The sequence below is a fragment of the Lonchura striata genome, chromosome 21, assembly GCF_050655825.1.
Source record: "Lonchura striata isolate lonStrDom1 chromosome 21, ASM5065582v1, whole genome shotgun sequence".
Lineage (NCBI taxonomy): Eukaryota > Metazoa > Chordata > Aves > Passeriformes > Estrildidae > Lonchura > Lonchura striata.
This window is the reverse complement of record NC_140723.1, coordinates 8,440,900-8,457,551: the sequence shown is the minus strand read 5'-3', so window position 1 is coordinate 8,457,551 and position 16,652 is coordinate 8,440,900. Positions and strand designations below refer to the sequence as shown.

The following is a 16,652-nucleotide window of genomic DNA, read 5'->3' as shown; positions in this document are numbered from 1 at the left end:
GCCATTTTTCTTTTATTTATTTCCCAGAAGAGCTCTTCCTTGCACTTTTCAGACAGGATACAAAACAAGCAACAGAACTTTGTTTCATAGACAGAAACAGTTTGTTGGAGTATAAAGAGTTACTGGTGATCGTTACTGAAGAATGTTGGCTTATTCCAGGGGCACTTCAGTATTCCTGAGGAATAATCATTGATTTCTCCTTCCTTCCCACTGGGATAGTCTTAGCCATTAGTCACTGTTCCTGTAAAGCAAGAATATTATATGATTAAAAAGCCATTTGGGTTCCTTACAGGGAAGGTGCTGCAGGATGTGAAGCAAGTCACGGAGCTCTGTAGCATTTCCAGAGGGTAAGGGAACGTTTCCATCCTTTGCTAAAGCAAGAGGCTGTGTATGGAAGAATTAAGCAGCTAGCCAGAAGCATGCCATGTTTTCATGCACATCCTTCCATGCTGATAAAACTGGGTCCTTAAAAAAACCCCACATTATTGGTCAAGTTAACTGTTCACAGGCTGAAGAGAAATCAGACCGAAATCAAAGCCACAAAGAGCAAGAGGAAAGGCTGCAGTTGCTTCTTGTGTTCTTGCACATCAGTATAAATCCACATTCCTATCGAAGTACAGGATTGTGAGGTTTGGGTAATAATACAGGCTAAATAATCTGAAAACTAGGATCTTTTCCATTTGGCTAGGAAATCTAGGCTGTGTAATTCACAGCCATAGCATTTTAAGCCTTTAAATAATTGTGACATGTTGATTTTAAAATCTGTTGAAGTCACAGTGAAAACCACTTGATCAAATTACTTAAAAAGCCTCAGAATATTCTGACCACAAATTAGAACTCTTCTGCACTTTAAGGATTCTTTTGGTCTAGATGAATGGCTCCTGCACTGGTGTTGGGGTTTCATGATGGCATTTCTAACCCAAAGGACGGGCAGTGTGATGACCCAAATTACAGCCACAACAGCTGCAAAGTCACTGTGACATCTCCTGATTATTCAGTATCTTGAAGATCCTCTGTCCCCTCTTATTGTGACTCAGGACTCAGAATTAAGAACTTGGAAGAATCAACAATCCCAACCAAGTAAAGGGCAGAGCAACCTGGTCTGACCTCACAGGTGACCCCCATGACCTCCCTGAAGTCCTTTCCAACTCAGTTCTCCTGTGATCCTGTGAACTTGACAGGCTCAGAAAACTAGAAATAATTTTCTTTTCCAAGTTAATCCATGTTACATTTCCCTCTAATAAAGCTGATTTTCTTGCAGATTCAATCATTTTGACAAGTTAGCATTTGAACAGTACTCAGTTTTGTACAGGAAATCATACAAAGTTTAGTTATAACAAATTTTTCTAGGGGAAAAAACAGATGAGTGATAATGCAACAATATCTTCCATGTTTCTAACCAAGAGAAATGAAATAATTTTGTTGTCATAACCCTGGAGCCATTACCCATGACATGACATTTGGGAGGGAATTAATGACATTAACCATTAGATGGCTTCATCCATGTTTTCCCTCTCTCAGCCTCGTTGTGCCAGAGAAAGTCATGGAGACAGTGCACTGGAAACTTTTTATCTTGTGCCATGCAGACATCTGAAGTGTCCTTCCATTTATCTCATGCTTCAAAGACCACCTTGCTCCAGGTTAGTCCTTAATCCAAATAAAATCTCTTCCCAGGGTGACCAGACACTGTTTTCTGCTGCCCTAGGAACAAGCATCCTAGAATGAATAATGCTTTCTCAGAACACATGAGCAGTGCATTTATCACTCTCATGAAGCCACAGACACGTCACTCCAGCTTTGTTTTTGGAGATGTAAACTGGAGGAACACCCTCAGGATGGTGTAAAACACATTTTAATGTTAACACATCTGGCCAGAAGAGCCACAGATTTCTGATTCTGGGCAGTAGCTAGCAATGCTGATCAGCTGCATCCAAGTCAGCTCCTCTATATTGCTCTCCAAAGATTTTATTTGTTGGAGAGTCTTGTTACTATTTCCCTTTAACAGGCAGCTGGAGAGAGTATTTGTAAGCAGGTATGTCTGGTAGGGCCGTAGAATGCTGGCAAGAGCCCATCTGCCAGTAAATCAAGCAGGACTGGGCTCAGCTTGCAGCTCTACAGGCACCAGGAAAAGCCTGGAAAGGCCTGCAGGCCTCCTGCACCACGCAGAGGAGCCATCCAGGAGGGATTTCTGCACTCTGTCCTGCACGAGAAGCTCCTGGCTGATTTTCCCTCGGTACTTTCTGAAGTGCTGCAGTAACTAAATATGTCCTGGTGGATGCCTCTGCAGCAGTGTCACTGAAACCATTTAACCAGGCCATGGCTCTGTGGATCCAAAACACACACACATATATTCCTTTTCTTTCCAGGTGCCACAGTGATAAATTACCATGAGAACAGCCCCAGCTCTGACACATGAAGAAATTAAGAAAATACTAATGGATTCAGTTTGTGAACTGTGCACTGCAGCCAGTTTGTGACTGCACAAATTGTTCCTACTAGTCAATCTATTCTTAAAAATTTTACTTCAGCATGGTAAAATATTTTAAGATATTTTACTTCAGTGTTAATACTGAACTCATTGAAATGATCCTCTTCAAAACTGCTTACAGGGTACATTTTTTTCCAGACTAACTACTACATTATTATGCAGGCAAACAAGCCACAAAACTTGAAAGTGATCAGTGTTTTCATATTGAAAAAAAACCCCAAAACCCAACAGAAGATCAAAGATTCGCTTCCACAGGCAGATCTACCTGATGTGCCTGACATGGCTTTTAGTTTCTTCCCAGCTCATCTCTTTTAAAGTCTGAAGAACATTAATACTAGCTTAGTTTTTCTGCTTTTCTGACATGTATTTTTATTGTATTTTCAGGTTGTGGGAAAAGCTACCTGCAGGATCTGTTAAACTAATTCCATGTATTCAGTCTAGCAAATTTACTGTTAAATACACCAAATATTAAAGAACAGGGGAACATTCCAGCTTTGGCAAGACAAATTTCTTCCTACTAGCAGTCCTTTGGGAAAGGCAGAGAAATATCCATGTAAATGGATAATCTTACTTATAATATTGCAGCTACCAACCAGTGGTAGGTAGCATTGTGTGTTGGTTTTGCACAGCCTGTTTTTTGGTAGCTGGGGAGGGGCAAAAAAGTGGCTTCTGTGAGAAGCTGCTGGAAGCTTCCACCATGTCCAGCAGAGCCAACCCCTGATGGCTCTGAAGAGGGACATGCCACAGCCAAGGCTGGGCCAACTAGAGATGACAGGAATGCCTCTGTGATAACTTCTTAAAATTGGAACGAAGGTGCACAGCTCTTTATCTAGCCAGAGGAGGAGGAGGTGAGAACATGTGAAAGAAACAACATGGAGACACCAAGGTCAGTGGAGAAAAAAGAGGGAGGAGGTGCTCCAGGTGCTGGAGTCGAGATTCCTCTGCAGGCTGTGGTGAGACCAGGCTGGAGCAGCTGTGCCCCTGCAGCCCATGGGATCCCTGGGGGATGCACAGATCCACCCACAGCCCGTGGGGATCCCTGGGGGATGCACAGATCCACCCCCAGCCTGTGGGGATCCCTGGGGGATGCAGAGATCCACCCCCAGCCTGTGGAGATCCCTGGGGGATGCAGAGATCCACCCCCAGCCTGTGGGGATCCCTGGGGGATGCAGAGATCCCCAGGGGATGCAGAGATCCACCCCCAGCCTGTGGAGATCCCTGGGGGATGCAGAGATCCACCCCCAGCCCATGGGGATCCCTGGGGATGCAGAAATCCCCAGGAGATGCAGAGATCCACCCCCAGCCCATGGGGATCCCTGGGGATCCCTGGGGATCCAGCCCCAGCCCGTGGCAGAGCTGCCCACACTGCAGTGGGTGGATGTCTGGAGGAGGCTGTGTTCCAGTGGAACACCCCAGGGCAGAGGGCCCCTGCTTCCAGGCTGGAGCAGCCTGACCTTGGAGGACTGCACCCCTTGGAAGAATGACCCACACTGCAGCAGTTTTGGGAGGACAGTTTGCCCATGGGAGGGACTCACATGGCAGCAGTTTTGGGAGGACAGTTTGCCCATGGGAGCAGTTTTGGGAGGACTGCTGCTTGTGAGATTGGACTCACACTGGAGAAGTTCATGGAGAACTGTCTCCCGTGGGAGGGACCCCAGGGTCTCACACGGAGCTCCTCTCCTGGAGCAAGGGAAGAAAATCTCGGGTGATGAACTGGCCAAGATCCCCACCCTCCTGTCCCCCTGCACTGTCAGTGGGAAGGAGGGAGGGGCTGGGAGGCAAAAAGTGTTTCAAGGCCTTCTTTTACTTCTCATTATCCTCCTCTGATTTTGTTAGTAATAAATTCACTTTGCAGCTTTAAGTTGAACTTGTTTTGCCCTTGAAGTGTTTTTCCCTCAGTCCTTACCTCAATTAATGAAACCTTTGTCCATTTTTTTCTCTCTCCTCTGCCCAGCTGTGACAGGGGAGGGTAATCCAGGCTTTCCTGGATACCTGGCTTTGGGCCAGGGTCAAACCATGACAAGTTGATACTTACTTTTACAAATTTACCATGGAGAAGATATGGAGATTGGAAGTCGTGTTGACAATTGGAATAAGCCATTCCTAACCCCATCCCTGACCCAAATGCAATAGGCCATGTCTTTCCTGTAGAAGAGGCAAGCACAGAGGAAAAAGTGAAGTCAAGGAAAGTTGTTTGTTATATTTTCTATAAGCACCAAGAAAGAACAAATTTCTAGAAGATGCATTCTAGGCATTTTCAAGTTCTAAAATCCTCCAAACCAGCCCACTACAGAAGAAGAGGAACAGTAACATGTGTTTAGAATTTAAAAGCAATGTCAGAATTCAAGGTATTACTGAAAATTATTCTGTTTTAAAGCACAGCTGAAGAACTAAGATCAGTTTTAAAGCCCTGGCCAGGCTGGCATAAACTGATGTCTAGATACACAGCTCCAGTGATTTGGCTCAGGCTCTCCTGCCACTCCAGGATTTGAGCTAAGCACAGGAGGAGCTCAGGGAGGATAACACCTTTATTACACAACAGCTAAAACTTTTGGGAACTCCACTGCAATGGAGGAGGCAGGCCAAACAATGGAAGAATTGGTTTAACAAGCTGATTAACTTTTATGTGCCTCAAAGACTTCTAGCTGTACCTACAACAGATGGAAAGTGGGAAGCCAGGCAGCCAAAAGTAATGCAGTGCACTTACTTTTGAAGAAGATGACTGAGAAAACAATTCCTAATCCAAATCCAGCACCTGTAAGAAGAAATGCAGTGGGTAAGGACAAAGATAAAACAAAGCAATGGAAAATTATTTAGTTCTTTACAGTAATTCTCTATTCCAACTCAGGAATATCAGCCTATGAACATCAGACTATGACTACCCAGCTCCCATGTTATTTCAGGACACCAAACCAGAGTTCTTACATAACAAACCTGAAAAAAACAATTCTTGTTTTCTTAAGTAATTGTAAACAGCTAATTCACATTAGAATCCCAACATATGTAATAAATACATTATAAATATCTGGGGAAAAAAAACAGACTCTCATCCTAGGGAAAGTTCCTGAATTTCTATCACCATCTACAATGTAGAATTAAAATTTATTTGGCTCATTGTCAGCAAATGAGAAATACTTAAATGAAAACTTATTGTGTCCTTGAGCTTCAGATTCTGCAGATGAATATCTCATTGTATTTCATTTATCTCACTACTTTAAGTGCTTCAATGTGTGTCCCGAGGGCAGCAGAACTTTGAAGCTTTGTGTTACCCTATACCTCACAAAGAAAGCTCCAGGCTGCTTATCTTTCACATCCACAACATTCATTATGGAGCATATTTAAACACATTAGGAATGAATGACTTTTCACATCCTTATACTATACATAGAAATAACTGCAGCCGTCGAAACAAAATTATTCAGCGCCATTAAAAAAAAAAAAACTGTGTATTTAGAAATAAGTTTTTGCTTTCCTTGGAAGGTGAGCTCATGATTTTGTATAAGATGTCAGGCAAGTCTACAAAACTCCTCTCAGGACCCAATAAATATCACAGTGAAAACTTGCAGATGAGTGGGCAAATTCTACTTTTAATTATGTCCACTGAAGAGAAGAATTTTAGATAAGGCACGGAAGTACAAAAGTTTGAAAAAGGAAGAAAAATCAGTCATGCACATCCTCATTAAAAAAACAAGCCAACAGCTTCAGATTTTGCAGCAAACACATCCTATTATAGGTTTCAACTCCCTCCTTTCAATAAAAGAAATGAAATATTATGAGTTTGTTAATTAAAATACATCCTTTTTTATAGTCCTAAAAGCATATGATCCTGTTGAATGCATTAGTAAGTGGGCTGAGTACAGAACAATGCCAAGGAATCCTGTTCTCTCGTGGCATATAGGATGCTGTCTCTTTTTTTAAGTTTCCTTGTGCTCTTCAAAAGTTTTTCCTTGTAAAAATTACATTGATAGTTCCTACTGAAGAAGAGATTACTTCAAGAATACTTGATATCTTCAGTAAATTAGGATGCACTACCTCATATCTTAACTAAGCATCCCATGTGTTTTGTTGATGATGAGCCCCTGAATATTAGGCCAGAGGTAAGCAAACATGATCTGAGCAAAGCGTCTCATGTTCACTCTCTGTAAGGACTTTACTCTCTGCATTTACTGAGAGCTGGAAAAGGGTTTGAAAACCGTTTTCGTTTTACTACAGATTTTCAGTTGTGCCAGAGGTAACTACTTTACCAGGTCATCACAACTTCGGAGTAGGCTTACAAAACATGCAGGAAGAGCTTTGACCGCCCACCAAGCAATCCTGACATAACTGCCCCAGACATTTCAGAGCCCCAGCGCTGCACTGAAGGTCAGGTTTTCACCCTAATCATTTGCACAGCTAAGGGAAAGTCTGGGATCCTCAGGTGTGTGCTCAGAGCCTCAGGGTTTTTGTGCCTTTCAGACAGTGAGAAACGCTCCTCGGAGCAGCTGGTTCAGACCCGTGTGCTGAGCAATGTTCACCCACCGCCTGGAAGAGACATCAGGCCCTCCTCAGAGCCCCAGCTCACCCCTCTAACCCCCCAGCCCGCTCCAGCAGAGCCTTCCTGCCTACCTGTGCTGTAGTGCAGCTGGTGCTGGCTCTCCTGCAGTGTTTCTGCCATCAAAGACAATTTCTATCTTCCAGAATCCATCCGTTTGGTGCCCTGGCCTGGATCCTCTGCCAGCCCGTTCCTACAACCCCTACTGAGCTGGCTGGGTTTGGGCTGCTGCCCTTCCCCTTGGGGGCTGATGAGGACTTGGTGGGGGGATTCTCTCTGCTCAGACAGCACCAGGACTGTTTGAAGTGCCCAGCTCAGCAGCTCTGCCGTGAGGGAGCAATCCTGGTCCTACGCTTCCTGTCCCTGGGAAGATCCCCTCTGCCAATCCAAACAGCTTAGCTAATCAATGAGAAATGATTTACAGGATGACAAATCCTGCATCATCTCGATGCATAGCCTGGGTAGTTTCTAATGTCACCACATTTTCCATGTTACCAGTCAAACCCACATTCTTCTCACCAGCCTGGTGGTGAACTGCTTCCTGTCTTGTCTTAACACAACCCTGCACTAAGGAAGCAGCTATAATTAATACAGTTTCTTTCCATTTACTTCCAGAAATTATCATTATCTTGTACTTTTTGTATCTTCACCTCCTTCAGATGTTCTCTCACATTACAGCCCCTCTGTAAGGGCTGCACTCACATGCCATCAATGCTGCTTCCTGTTGGCCATAGGGGAAGCTACAGAATACACTTAAAAGGTGAAAAATTTATTATTTATGTCAACTGCAATTCAGACTAAGCCTAAAACACAAATTAGGCCTTCCCCCACACCAACACCACTGTTAAACAGATGTGGTCCAGCATGACTGACTTAGGAAAAAGTACTTTGTCTTAAGAAAGCTTTTTCTGAAGCAGCTCATTTGAAGGGATTACTGTTCTTCACAAATGCAAATGCATTTTTGTGCAATTTTAGAGGCTATCACTGCACTTTATTCCAGCTGTAAAGAGTTTACAGCAACAGTGAGTACCAGAAAATGATGGGAAGATAGCTAAGACCTTGCTTTAAGTAATGAAAATGCTACAGAGACGTGAAGGAGGAGATCTGACAGCTAATGGGTTCTGGCCTTCTGTGCAAGAAACGAAGCCAAAAAAGTACCTTAGCTTTCCTAATCTCAAAGGAGCTTGGGTCACTCCCTTCCCCACTGAGGCACAGACTCAGCCTGTGCCCAAAACCATTGTGATCACAACACTGCCCACTAGGAACACCAGCCACTGCATGTACAGCATTTGCTCTTTTCTACTTGGTTTGAACAGTTAGAAGTTGGTTTTAACTTCAAACCAGAACCTTCAGCTACATTTAAGTCCTTAGCCTGCCTGGTTAAGAACCTCTTTCTGCGGGAAGTTTGTCACTCATCTTCATTCCACTAGAAAGTATTTGTGGTTATGTGGTCATTTCCTGTGTCTCCAAGACCAAGGGGGAGCAAAACCATCTTGCCTCGGGAGCAAAGTAATGCATTTCACTTTAATTCTATATAAAGTTACACCACAGATAAACAATGGTAGAGCTGATGATGAGTTTTACAGGTTTAAGTTCTCACATGCTCCATTTCCTCTTAAAGAGGCAACATGTCGCTTCAAAGAGCCTCCCACCTGACCAGGGGACACTCCAGCTGCTCCTCCTAAAGATCAGCACCTCTAGGCCAGGCTTTAACTTCATAACAATAAAACATGAAAGGTTTATCTTACAATAAAAACAAACGAACATGGAAAAGCAAAGGGCTTGATCCACACCAGGCACATTTTCCCTCCCTTTCGTGCCTGACAGACTCTTTGGAGGAAAAGGCCACAGGAAAGAGTGCAACCCATTTTTCACCTTCTCTGACAGTTTAAAATGTTTAACTAGAAAAACAGCCTCTTCCACCCCACATTCATCACTTCAGCCTAAACTCATTTACAGTGTCAACAGGGGACAGGACACTTGTGTGGACACCTCAGCCCTGCTCCCCACTATGCACAGCCACACGGAATTGGCATTAGGCAGCAAGCCCAGGCACCAAAACCTTTTCTTTCTGCTTTTTTGGCTCTTACACCTTCCAAGAAAAACGTCCCGGTACCTCCAATCAATCTAACACGCAGGAGAGCACACACTGTATACCCAACAGGACATCATAAAAGTGTCTCAGAGAGAAACACAAATCTTCAGGATGGGCTCCTGCCCTCTAAGAACATCTGGGAAAAGCCTTTTCTATAAATTCAATCAGCAGTCAGTCCAACAGTGATACTACACGGTTCTTTCCTAGGCTACCCAAGTAGCTACAGGCTGAAGCAGCTACTAACAGAGCCACACCTAGATGTACTTTGCTTCAATAGCTTGAAACTTAAAATAGAAGGATTAAAATATGCTCACTGACATCTGGCAGATGTGTTGCTGTTACTATAGCAGCTGGAAGGTTTTCATTTACTTAATCCCAAAACGAAAACTATTCTTTTCCTTTGCCATTCCACACACATTAATACAAAACTGAAAGCTTCAGCCTCCAATCCCACTCTGACAAGATACATAAAGAATTGCTTTGTAAAAATGTGGAGGGAAGTTGCCTTCATACACCAGGGCCTTCACAGGGCAGCACTTAGCACCAGTTAGAAATCCGAGACCATGAAATCACTTATTTACGGAGAGAATTAATTTTAAGCAGACTCTTTGCAAGGTCTTAGTGGTAGGAATCAGATTTTCTTCAAACACCAACTTTGAAGCTTTCATTCCCATCTCCCCTGTGGTGTGGATTGTTTGCAGAGCAGACAGAAAAATGAGCATGGACACTAGAAGAAAACACAGTGAAATTATATACCAAGTACTCAAGAAAGAAGCAGAAAAGAGAGAGTTTTGTTTTATACTAGCATTTACTGTAGTAACAGAGAAAAACTGGAATAACAAACTATGAATATCCAAATATCATTATAATCAAAAATCCCAACATGCTTTCAGGGGTTGCTTTCACCCTCAAGCACTCAGGGTCAGGTCAAGTGCTGCTCAAAGGCACAGCCTGGGCAAACATCAGCACTGCTGCAGAGGCACGGGCAGCAGCACCCGTGATGGCCCAAGGAACCACAGTGACACCGGCCAGAAACTCCAACCTCACACCACACACTGCTGAATGATCTGTGAGACAGACCTGGGGGCACAAACGTTTTCTCCCTCCTTTAAAAGGGGAAGAGGACAGAGCTGGAAGTTGCTCTATGATACACAATGCAAATTCCTAGTGAAGCTGGGGAGGCCCTGGCACAGATTTCCCAGAGAAGCTGTGGCTGCCCCATCCCTGGAAGTGTCCAGGGCCAGGTTGGACTGGATGAGCTTTAGATGCCTCCCATCCCAAACCATTCTGGGATTCTGTGATCAATGATGCACCAAGCTTTTAGACAAATCAGGGCTGTGCTTGCTTTAGCAGCTCCTAGATAAGAAATCAGCAATATCCTTATAACACAAAATACCCCTCTGACAGGAAACTATACCGTGTCTTACTGCAATTACATGTTCAGCTAATAAAACAGTGACATTGCCGAAAAGAAAGATTTAGCAGGAGTAAACACCACACTCAGGGCTTTTGCAGCCCAGCTGTGAGGGTTGGCAACGCTGCTGCTTCACACCCACCCAGCACAGGCTGGCCAGTACTGACGTCTGCTGGCCCAGCTCAGAAACAGAGGCAGCTGAGAGCAAGAAGTGTCAGGGGCATCTCACTGGCAGGAATGAAGAGAAAAGGAGCCTGATGCTTCTCAAACCTCCCACTATTCATTAATTGTCCCTCAGGATGTGCCAGTAGCCCTGAAATGATTTTATCAGAAAACTGTTTCTGATATAAAAAAACAATAGTATTGTTCCCACCTACTGCTGTAACTTCTTAAGGACCAAACTTCAGGATATCACTTGGCTACAGTCCCGTTCCCCTGGGCACTGCCACCACATGCCACCTCCAAAAAAGGCAGAGCTGGCACCTTATAAATGCACTTATGCAGAGGTTCAGGAAGTTGGGGCATTTTGGGCTCATTTCCCATGGAGCAGAGCTTAGGGGGTCTGGGGTTTGCAGAGGCTGCAGATGGATTGTCACAGCTCTCCTCTCAGGTTCTCTAGCTCCAAGGACCACAAAGAGCAGGCTGGCACAGCTGGTGAGGCACACCCCAGCAGGGCACAGCTCCCTGAATCCAGAGTGCCAACCAAGGGGACAGCAGGGCACAATGCTCCACCTGGATCCCTAAAGAGTTTCCTGTCTTCTTCTTCCAACAGAATACCCCCTTAATTTGTAAATGGACATTGTATTCAGAGCTCTGCTAACATAATAATTAAACTTGCTGTTAGATTTTAGACCAAAAGCCTATTCTCAGAACAGCATTTGCCCACCTCTTCCAAGGAAAACATTTTTTGTTGTCTGTACTGCCTCCCTGCACAGCCTGAGCCACGAGCAGTTCATATTTACACTACTTGGTCTGCTGCAAGACACAACTAGTAGAGCTGGATCTTCTGTACAACCAGGAAAAATAACTTGGGGTTCCAACAAAGCTCACACAATAATGCAGCTGTGTGCTCACATAATATCCATGTTCTCCAGCACTAAAAACAAAACCCCAAAGGAGTTTAGAACAAGCCTTCTGGCCTGGTAGCTAAGATTGGATGGCCATGATACAACTGCCAAGCAAAAAAACACTTCAAAACAGGAATTTCAGGATTTTTGTATATTTAGACAAAGTCTAATCCAGTTTTCAGAAAGTGTAATCAAGTTTTATCATTATATAGACTGACTTTATCCTATTCATAACCATGTGAAGGATTATTTAAAAATACTGACATTGCAATCCATACAATGATTCTTTCTGAAATATCCAATCTGTGGAATGACACAAACAATACAATTTCATCCTTGCCATTAACAGAACAGCTAATTCAAGCAGGCCAGATGATGAAAGGCAGAAGAAATCATGTTAACAGTTGCAGAATTCAAAGTGCCCTTTTCTCTTTAAAAAAACCCACCCTATTAAATGGGAATTAGAAACATTTTATTTCCAGATGTCAAAACAGAGGATTAGAGGAAAATGAAATCACTACACTGGGTTATTTACAAGCTTCCAGGCTGAATTTTGGTCAGTCACGGACATGCATCAAAACATTTCTCTCCTGAAAAAAAATTAATTTCAACACAGCAACTTCACACACATAAGTCAAGAAGCAAACAGCTTCCCTAGGATTATCTTCCAGTATCAGGAAAATGACTGCATTCAACCCATTTAAAACAACAACAGCTTCAAAACAAACCAAGGTATGCGGGCACATAAACCTCCCTCTCTTCCACACTACTCTTTATTGCCTCTGTCCCCTGGAAACAGCACATAATAATAATTTGTCCAAAATTACAGCCTTTCAACAAAAAAAACGCCTCTGTCAATCTCTTGTGAGTAATTGTCTTTCCAAATAAACAGCCATGAACTATCAATCAGTTAAACAAACAAGCCAAGCCTTTGAACAGGGTTTGGAGGCTGCAGGACGGAGGAAGACCACAGCAGTGTTTACTTCATCAGCACTCCTCTGCAGAGCTCTACTGATGAAAAGGAAGAAATGGCTGTGAAGGCAGGAGAGGACACAGGAATTGAGGATGGTCTGCAAGCTGGGAAGGTAAAGAAAGCCAGTTCAAGTCTCTGTCCCCACACTCCAAACAAACAGGTTTTCTGTAAGAAAGCAACAAGTAGCTTTTCTGCTTGAAAACCAGTATCAGAATGAAAAAAAGGGACAGAAAGTTAAATTATTTAAATGACTGCCTGGGTGAAAAACCCTGAGGATGGTGCAAAGCCAGAGCTAGCAGGACCTGGACTGTCTGTCAGAAGCCCCCTGGTCAGCTAGGAAAGCACAAGCCAGTCCTCTGCACACAAACACTGTGCTCTCAACTACATCTGGAATGGAAGAGGAACAAAACCACTTGGGTACAGCCTCATCATTAGCAAAACAAATAAATATATCCTAATAAAAACGAGGTGACCACAAGCTTCATTTAACAATGGCTCAATGTTCTGAGCAGACATAAAAAGGTTTACCTACTCTTTGAAATGAAATCCTGTCCTAACAACATCCTCTGTTTGGAACTAACAGGAAAAAATTAATACTAAATTAAAGATCCACACAGGTAGCGACCAAGAACTCAAAAACATAATACAGCATTTCAAAAGATGCAACACAAGATAAATATTTATTTTGGAAGTTTTAGTGGCAGGAGATCAAGTTTTCTCAGGAGCCTGGTCTCCAACTAAAACAGTATTGCACAACTACAAACAGAGCTAAGGACAAACCCCGACTTCCACAGGGAATCCTGATGGGCTAAGGACAGGCAGCACAGCCCCAGCTGGAATTTAAACCACATTTTGGCTAATAAAGCCAGCCTGAGAGCTCTACCCCCTCTTCTTCCCCTTTTCTGCTTCCCATGTCCCACCTGCCCTCAAACTAATCCACAGGAGTTATCTGTCCACAGCTGTCATAGACACTGGGAAATGTCGTGCATGAACAGCTCCAGAAATTCAGTGCTTTCCTTTATTTAGGGAGTCTGGAATGGGAAAACACTGGGCTAATCACAGTGTTTGTTTTTCCCCAGCCATTGGCTGGGAAGATCTCCCTGCCTGCAGGGAGGGAAGGATGTAAAGGAGTGTTTGGGAAGGAAATTGTGGCCACCAAACGGAAAAGTTGGACAAAAAAATATGTTTACCAAATCCTGTATCCCATGTAGCAACTAAACCCTCAAGTAAAAAAAAAAATTTCTTTCCTTCTTTTTTTCCAGTACAACCACCCTTGATAATTTATATTGGAAACTCCAGCAAACTTTGCAGTAATATTACAAAACCAATCAACCCAACCACTCACAGTTTTAATGTCCCTGCAGAGAAAACAATCATTCCCACTGGGATACCACAGAAAAATGTGTGTTGTCAGCACACAATTCATGCAGGAGGTTGCCAGCACAAATGCTTCAGCTACTGATCAAGTGTAAAAGCACACAAACCAGGAAAGTGCCCTCACATGAGGAGAAACGTGTCTGAGCCCACCGCACTGGGTTTGGTGTGAAGATAAAGAGATGCAGCACACGTGACCTTTTTGGGCAGTCTGATGAAAAGCATGAATTTGACTGAGATCTCTCCTCAGCATCCTCGTGAAGCCAACACTGGGGATCCTCAGGCAGAGCACCAGTGCACAAGGCACAGCAGGTTCTCGCTCTCCTGTGCCACTGCAGGATGGAAGAAAACGCCGGATCCAAAGGCGAGGCCCACAGCAGAGCCAGGAGGGCAGTGACAGGCACCAAGCTCACTGCACACACCTGAAGGCCAGGGCTGCCCAAAGGGACCTGGGCAAGCTCCAGGAGTGGCCCGTGGGAGTCCCATGAGCTTTAACAAGAGCAGGTGCTGCACGTGGGTCAGGACAACCCCCAGGATCAATCCTGGGGATGAAGAGCTCAGGAGCAGCCCTAGGGTGAAGGACCTGGGGGTGCTGTGGGTGAGAGCTGGACACAACCCAGGCAGAAACTCCCTGTGTCCCAGGCTGATCCCCCAGCATGGGCAGCAGCAAAGGAGGGACTCTGCCCCTCTCCCCACTCAGGTGAGACCCCACCTGCAGAGCTGCCCCAGCCCTGGAAGGACCTGGAGCTGCTGGAGAGAGCCCAGAGGAGGCACCAGGAAGATCAGAGGGATGGAGCAGGTCTGCTGGGAGGAAAGAGAGAGAATTGGGATTGCTCAGCCTGGAAAAAAGAAGGTTTTGGGGTGACCTCATTGCAGCCTTTCAGTACCTGAAGGGAGCTGACAGGAAAGAGAGAAAGAAACTGTTTGCAAGGGCCTGGAGAGACAGGACAAGGGGAAATGGCTTCCCAATGACAGAGGCATTGAGATAATGGATAATGTGAAAAAATTCTTCCCTGTGAGGGTGGGCAGGCCCTGGCACAGGTTGCCCAGAGAAGCTGTGGCTGCCCCTGGATCCCTGGCACTGTTCAAGGCCAGGCTGGACAGGGCTGGGAGCAGCCTGGGACAGTGGAAAGTGTCCCTGCTCATGGCATGGGGTGGGACAAGAGCTGTAAGGCCCCTTCCAGCACAAATCAGCCTGGGATTCTGTGAACCAACCCGGTATCCATTTCCTTCAGCCTCCAGGGCAGAGGATGTACAGGATTCTGACATGTACAGCTGCAGTGTGGAACAAGTTCTTGTTTATAATTTGGCATACTTAATATTTTATGATAAAGCAACCAATGCTATGGAAACATAAACATGTCCAGATATGTTTGTCAGACAAACCTGAGTAGAATTTCATAAGGAAAAACACTGCTCTGGAGCACTTGACACTTTTCAAAGGTCTGTTATAAACAATGGAAGTTTCAGTTTACTTAAAATTATTAAACATCTTTTTTAATGGAAAAGTATTAGGCAACTAAAACCCCCAAGTTTCTCATCAGCTTTCAAGCACAAGGCCACTGCAGCTACAAGAAATAAACATTCACATTTCCCAGACATTATTTATGGTTCTAAAAGAGACATCTGCACCAACATGGAATGAATAACTTCTGTGTCAGACACTGCATTTCTTGCTTTACACATTGCATTTGAAAACCTGCGTTTGTAAACACATTTTGTGAAACCACAAGCTCTGCCTGGTGTAACTTTGCAGCCCATCACAGGGTGAGCGTGGTGCTGCCACCACAGCCACCACCACCCCTAAAACTCACAGCACTCCCTGAAACCTCATCAATGTTTGCTGCAAAAAAGCTGAGGCATGTTCATAACCCTCACCTTAAGGAAATAAATACGGGAAAAAAAAACAACAGAATTGTTCCCCTGCTTGACAAAAAGGCAGAACTACAGGGCTGGGACACGGACGGCGCCTCTCAATGTCACACTCCACACGCTGTACCGAGTGACACGTGCCAAAGCCCTCAGCGTGTCACGCTGCCTTTGCTTTTAATAAACGCAGCCCCTCGCACGCGGAGCTGTGAGCAGCTCTGCACAGACCGCTCCGAAGCCCCGCCGCAGCGAAGCCGAAGGCGGCCGAGGTCGCGGCACGCCACGAGCCGGTCGTGCCTGCCCGCCGCTCATTCATTCCGGCCGGGAGGCCGCCCAGATTCCCTACGGAGCCCAGACTTCCCACGGAAACCTCTTACCTTCACCACAGGGAGTAGCCAGAGGTCAAACACGCCCGGAGCGCGGTAAGCCGGGGCCGGGCCGGGGCGCAGAACCGGGAGCGGGCCCGGCAGGGGTCCGAGCCCGCGGCCAAGGTCACCTTGCCAGGCCCGGGGCCGCCGGCTCTCCCCGACGCCGGGGGCAGCGATGAGGGCGGCTCCTCCGGACACCCTGAGTCCCTCCCGGGTTCACAACCGCTCTAAGGCGAACCTGGGGCGGCGGGGGACAGTGGGCCCCAAGCCGCGGGGACACGCCGGCGGCCGCTGTCCCAGGTTCGGGGAGCCCGGAGGTACCACCACCGCTCTTCCCCGGGCCCTCCCGCTCCGCCGTGTCCGTGCCGCCCTTACCCAGCTTGACGGCAGAGTCTGCCACACACCGGTCCCACTTCCTGCCCAGGTCGCCCTCCGACGCCATCTTGCCCGTCCCCTCACCTCCTCCCCCGAGC

The 16,652-nt window shown here is 45.5% G+C and overlaps 1 protein-coding gene across 1 annotated transcript; it reads right to left on the bottom strand.

The window, feature by feature from the left end:
- Positions 1 to 16,652, bottom strand: MICOS10 (mitochondrial contact site and cristae organizing system subunit 10). Its single transcript, XM_021533778.4, has 4 exons — positions 16,555 to 16,652; positions 5,196 to 5,243; positions 4,524 to 4,633; positions 1 to 241 (listed from the first exon to the last, which is right to left on the bottom strand). Exons 1-4 carry the CDS (start codon positions 16,619 to 16,621, stop codon positions 233 to 235), a joined length of 234 nt encoding a protein of 77 aa, XP_021389453.1. The 5' UTR covers positions 16,622 to 16,652; the 3' UTR covers positions 1 to 232.

Bases quoted from the DNA above. Each gene is read 5' to 3' on its own strand.
- MICOS10 (XM_021533778.4), bottom strand. From the start codon at position 16,621: ATGGCGTCGGAGGGCGACCTGGGCAGGAAGTGGGACCGGTGTGTGGCA. The intron at 5,244-16,554 runs GTAAGGGCGGCA...TTCTTCTTACAG, and splicing joins AGACTCTGCCGTCAAGCTGG to GTGCTGGATTTGGATTAGGA. The intron at 4,634-5,195 runs GTAAGTGCACTG...CCTCTTCTACAG, and splicing joins CTCAGTCATCTTCTTCAAAA to GAAAGACATGGCCTATTGCA.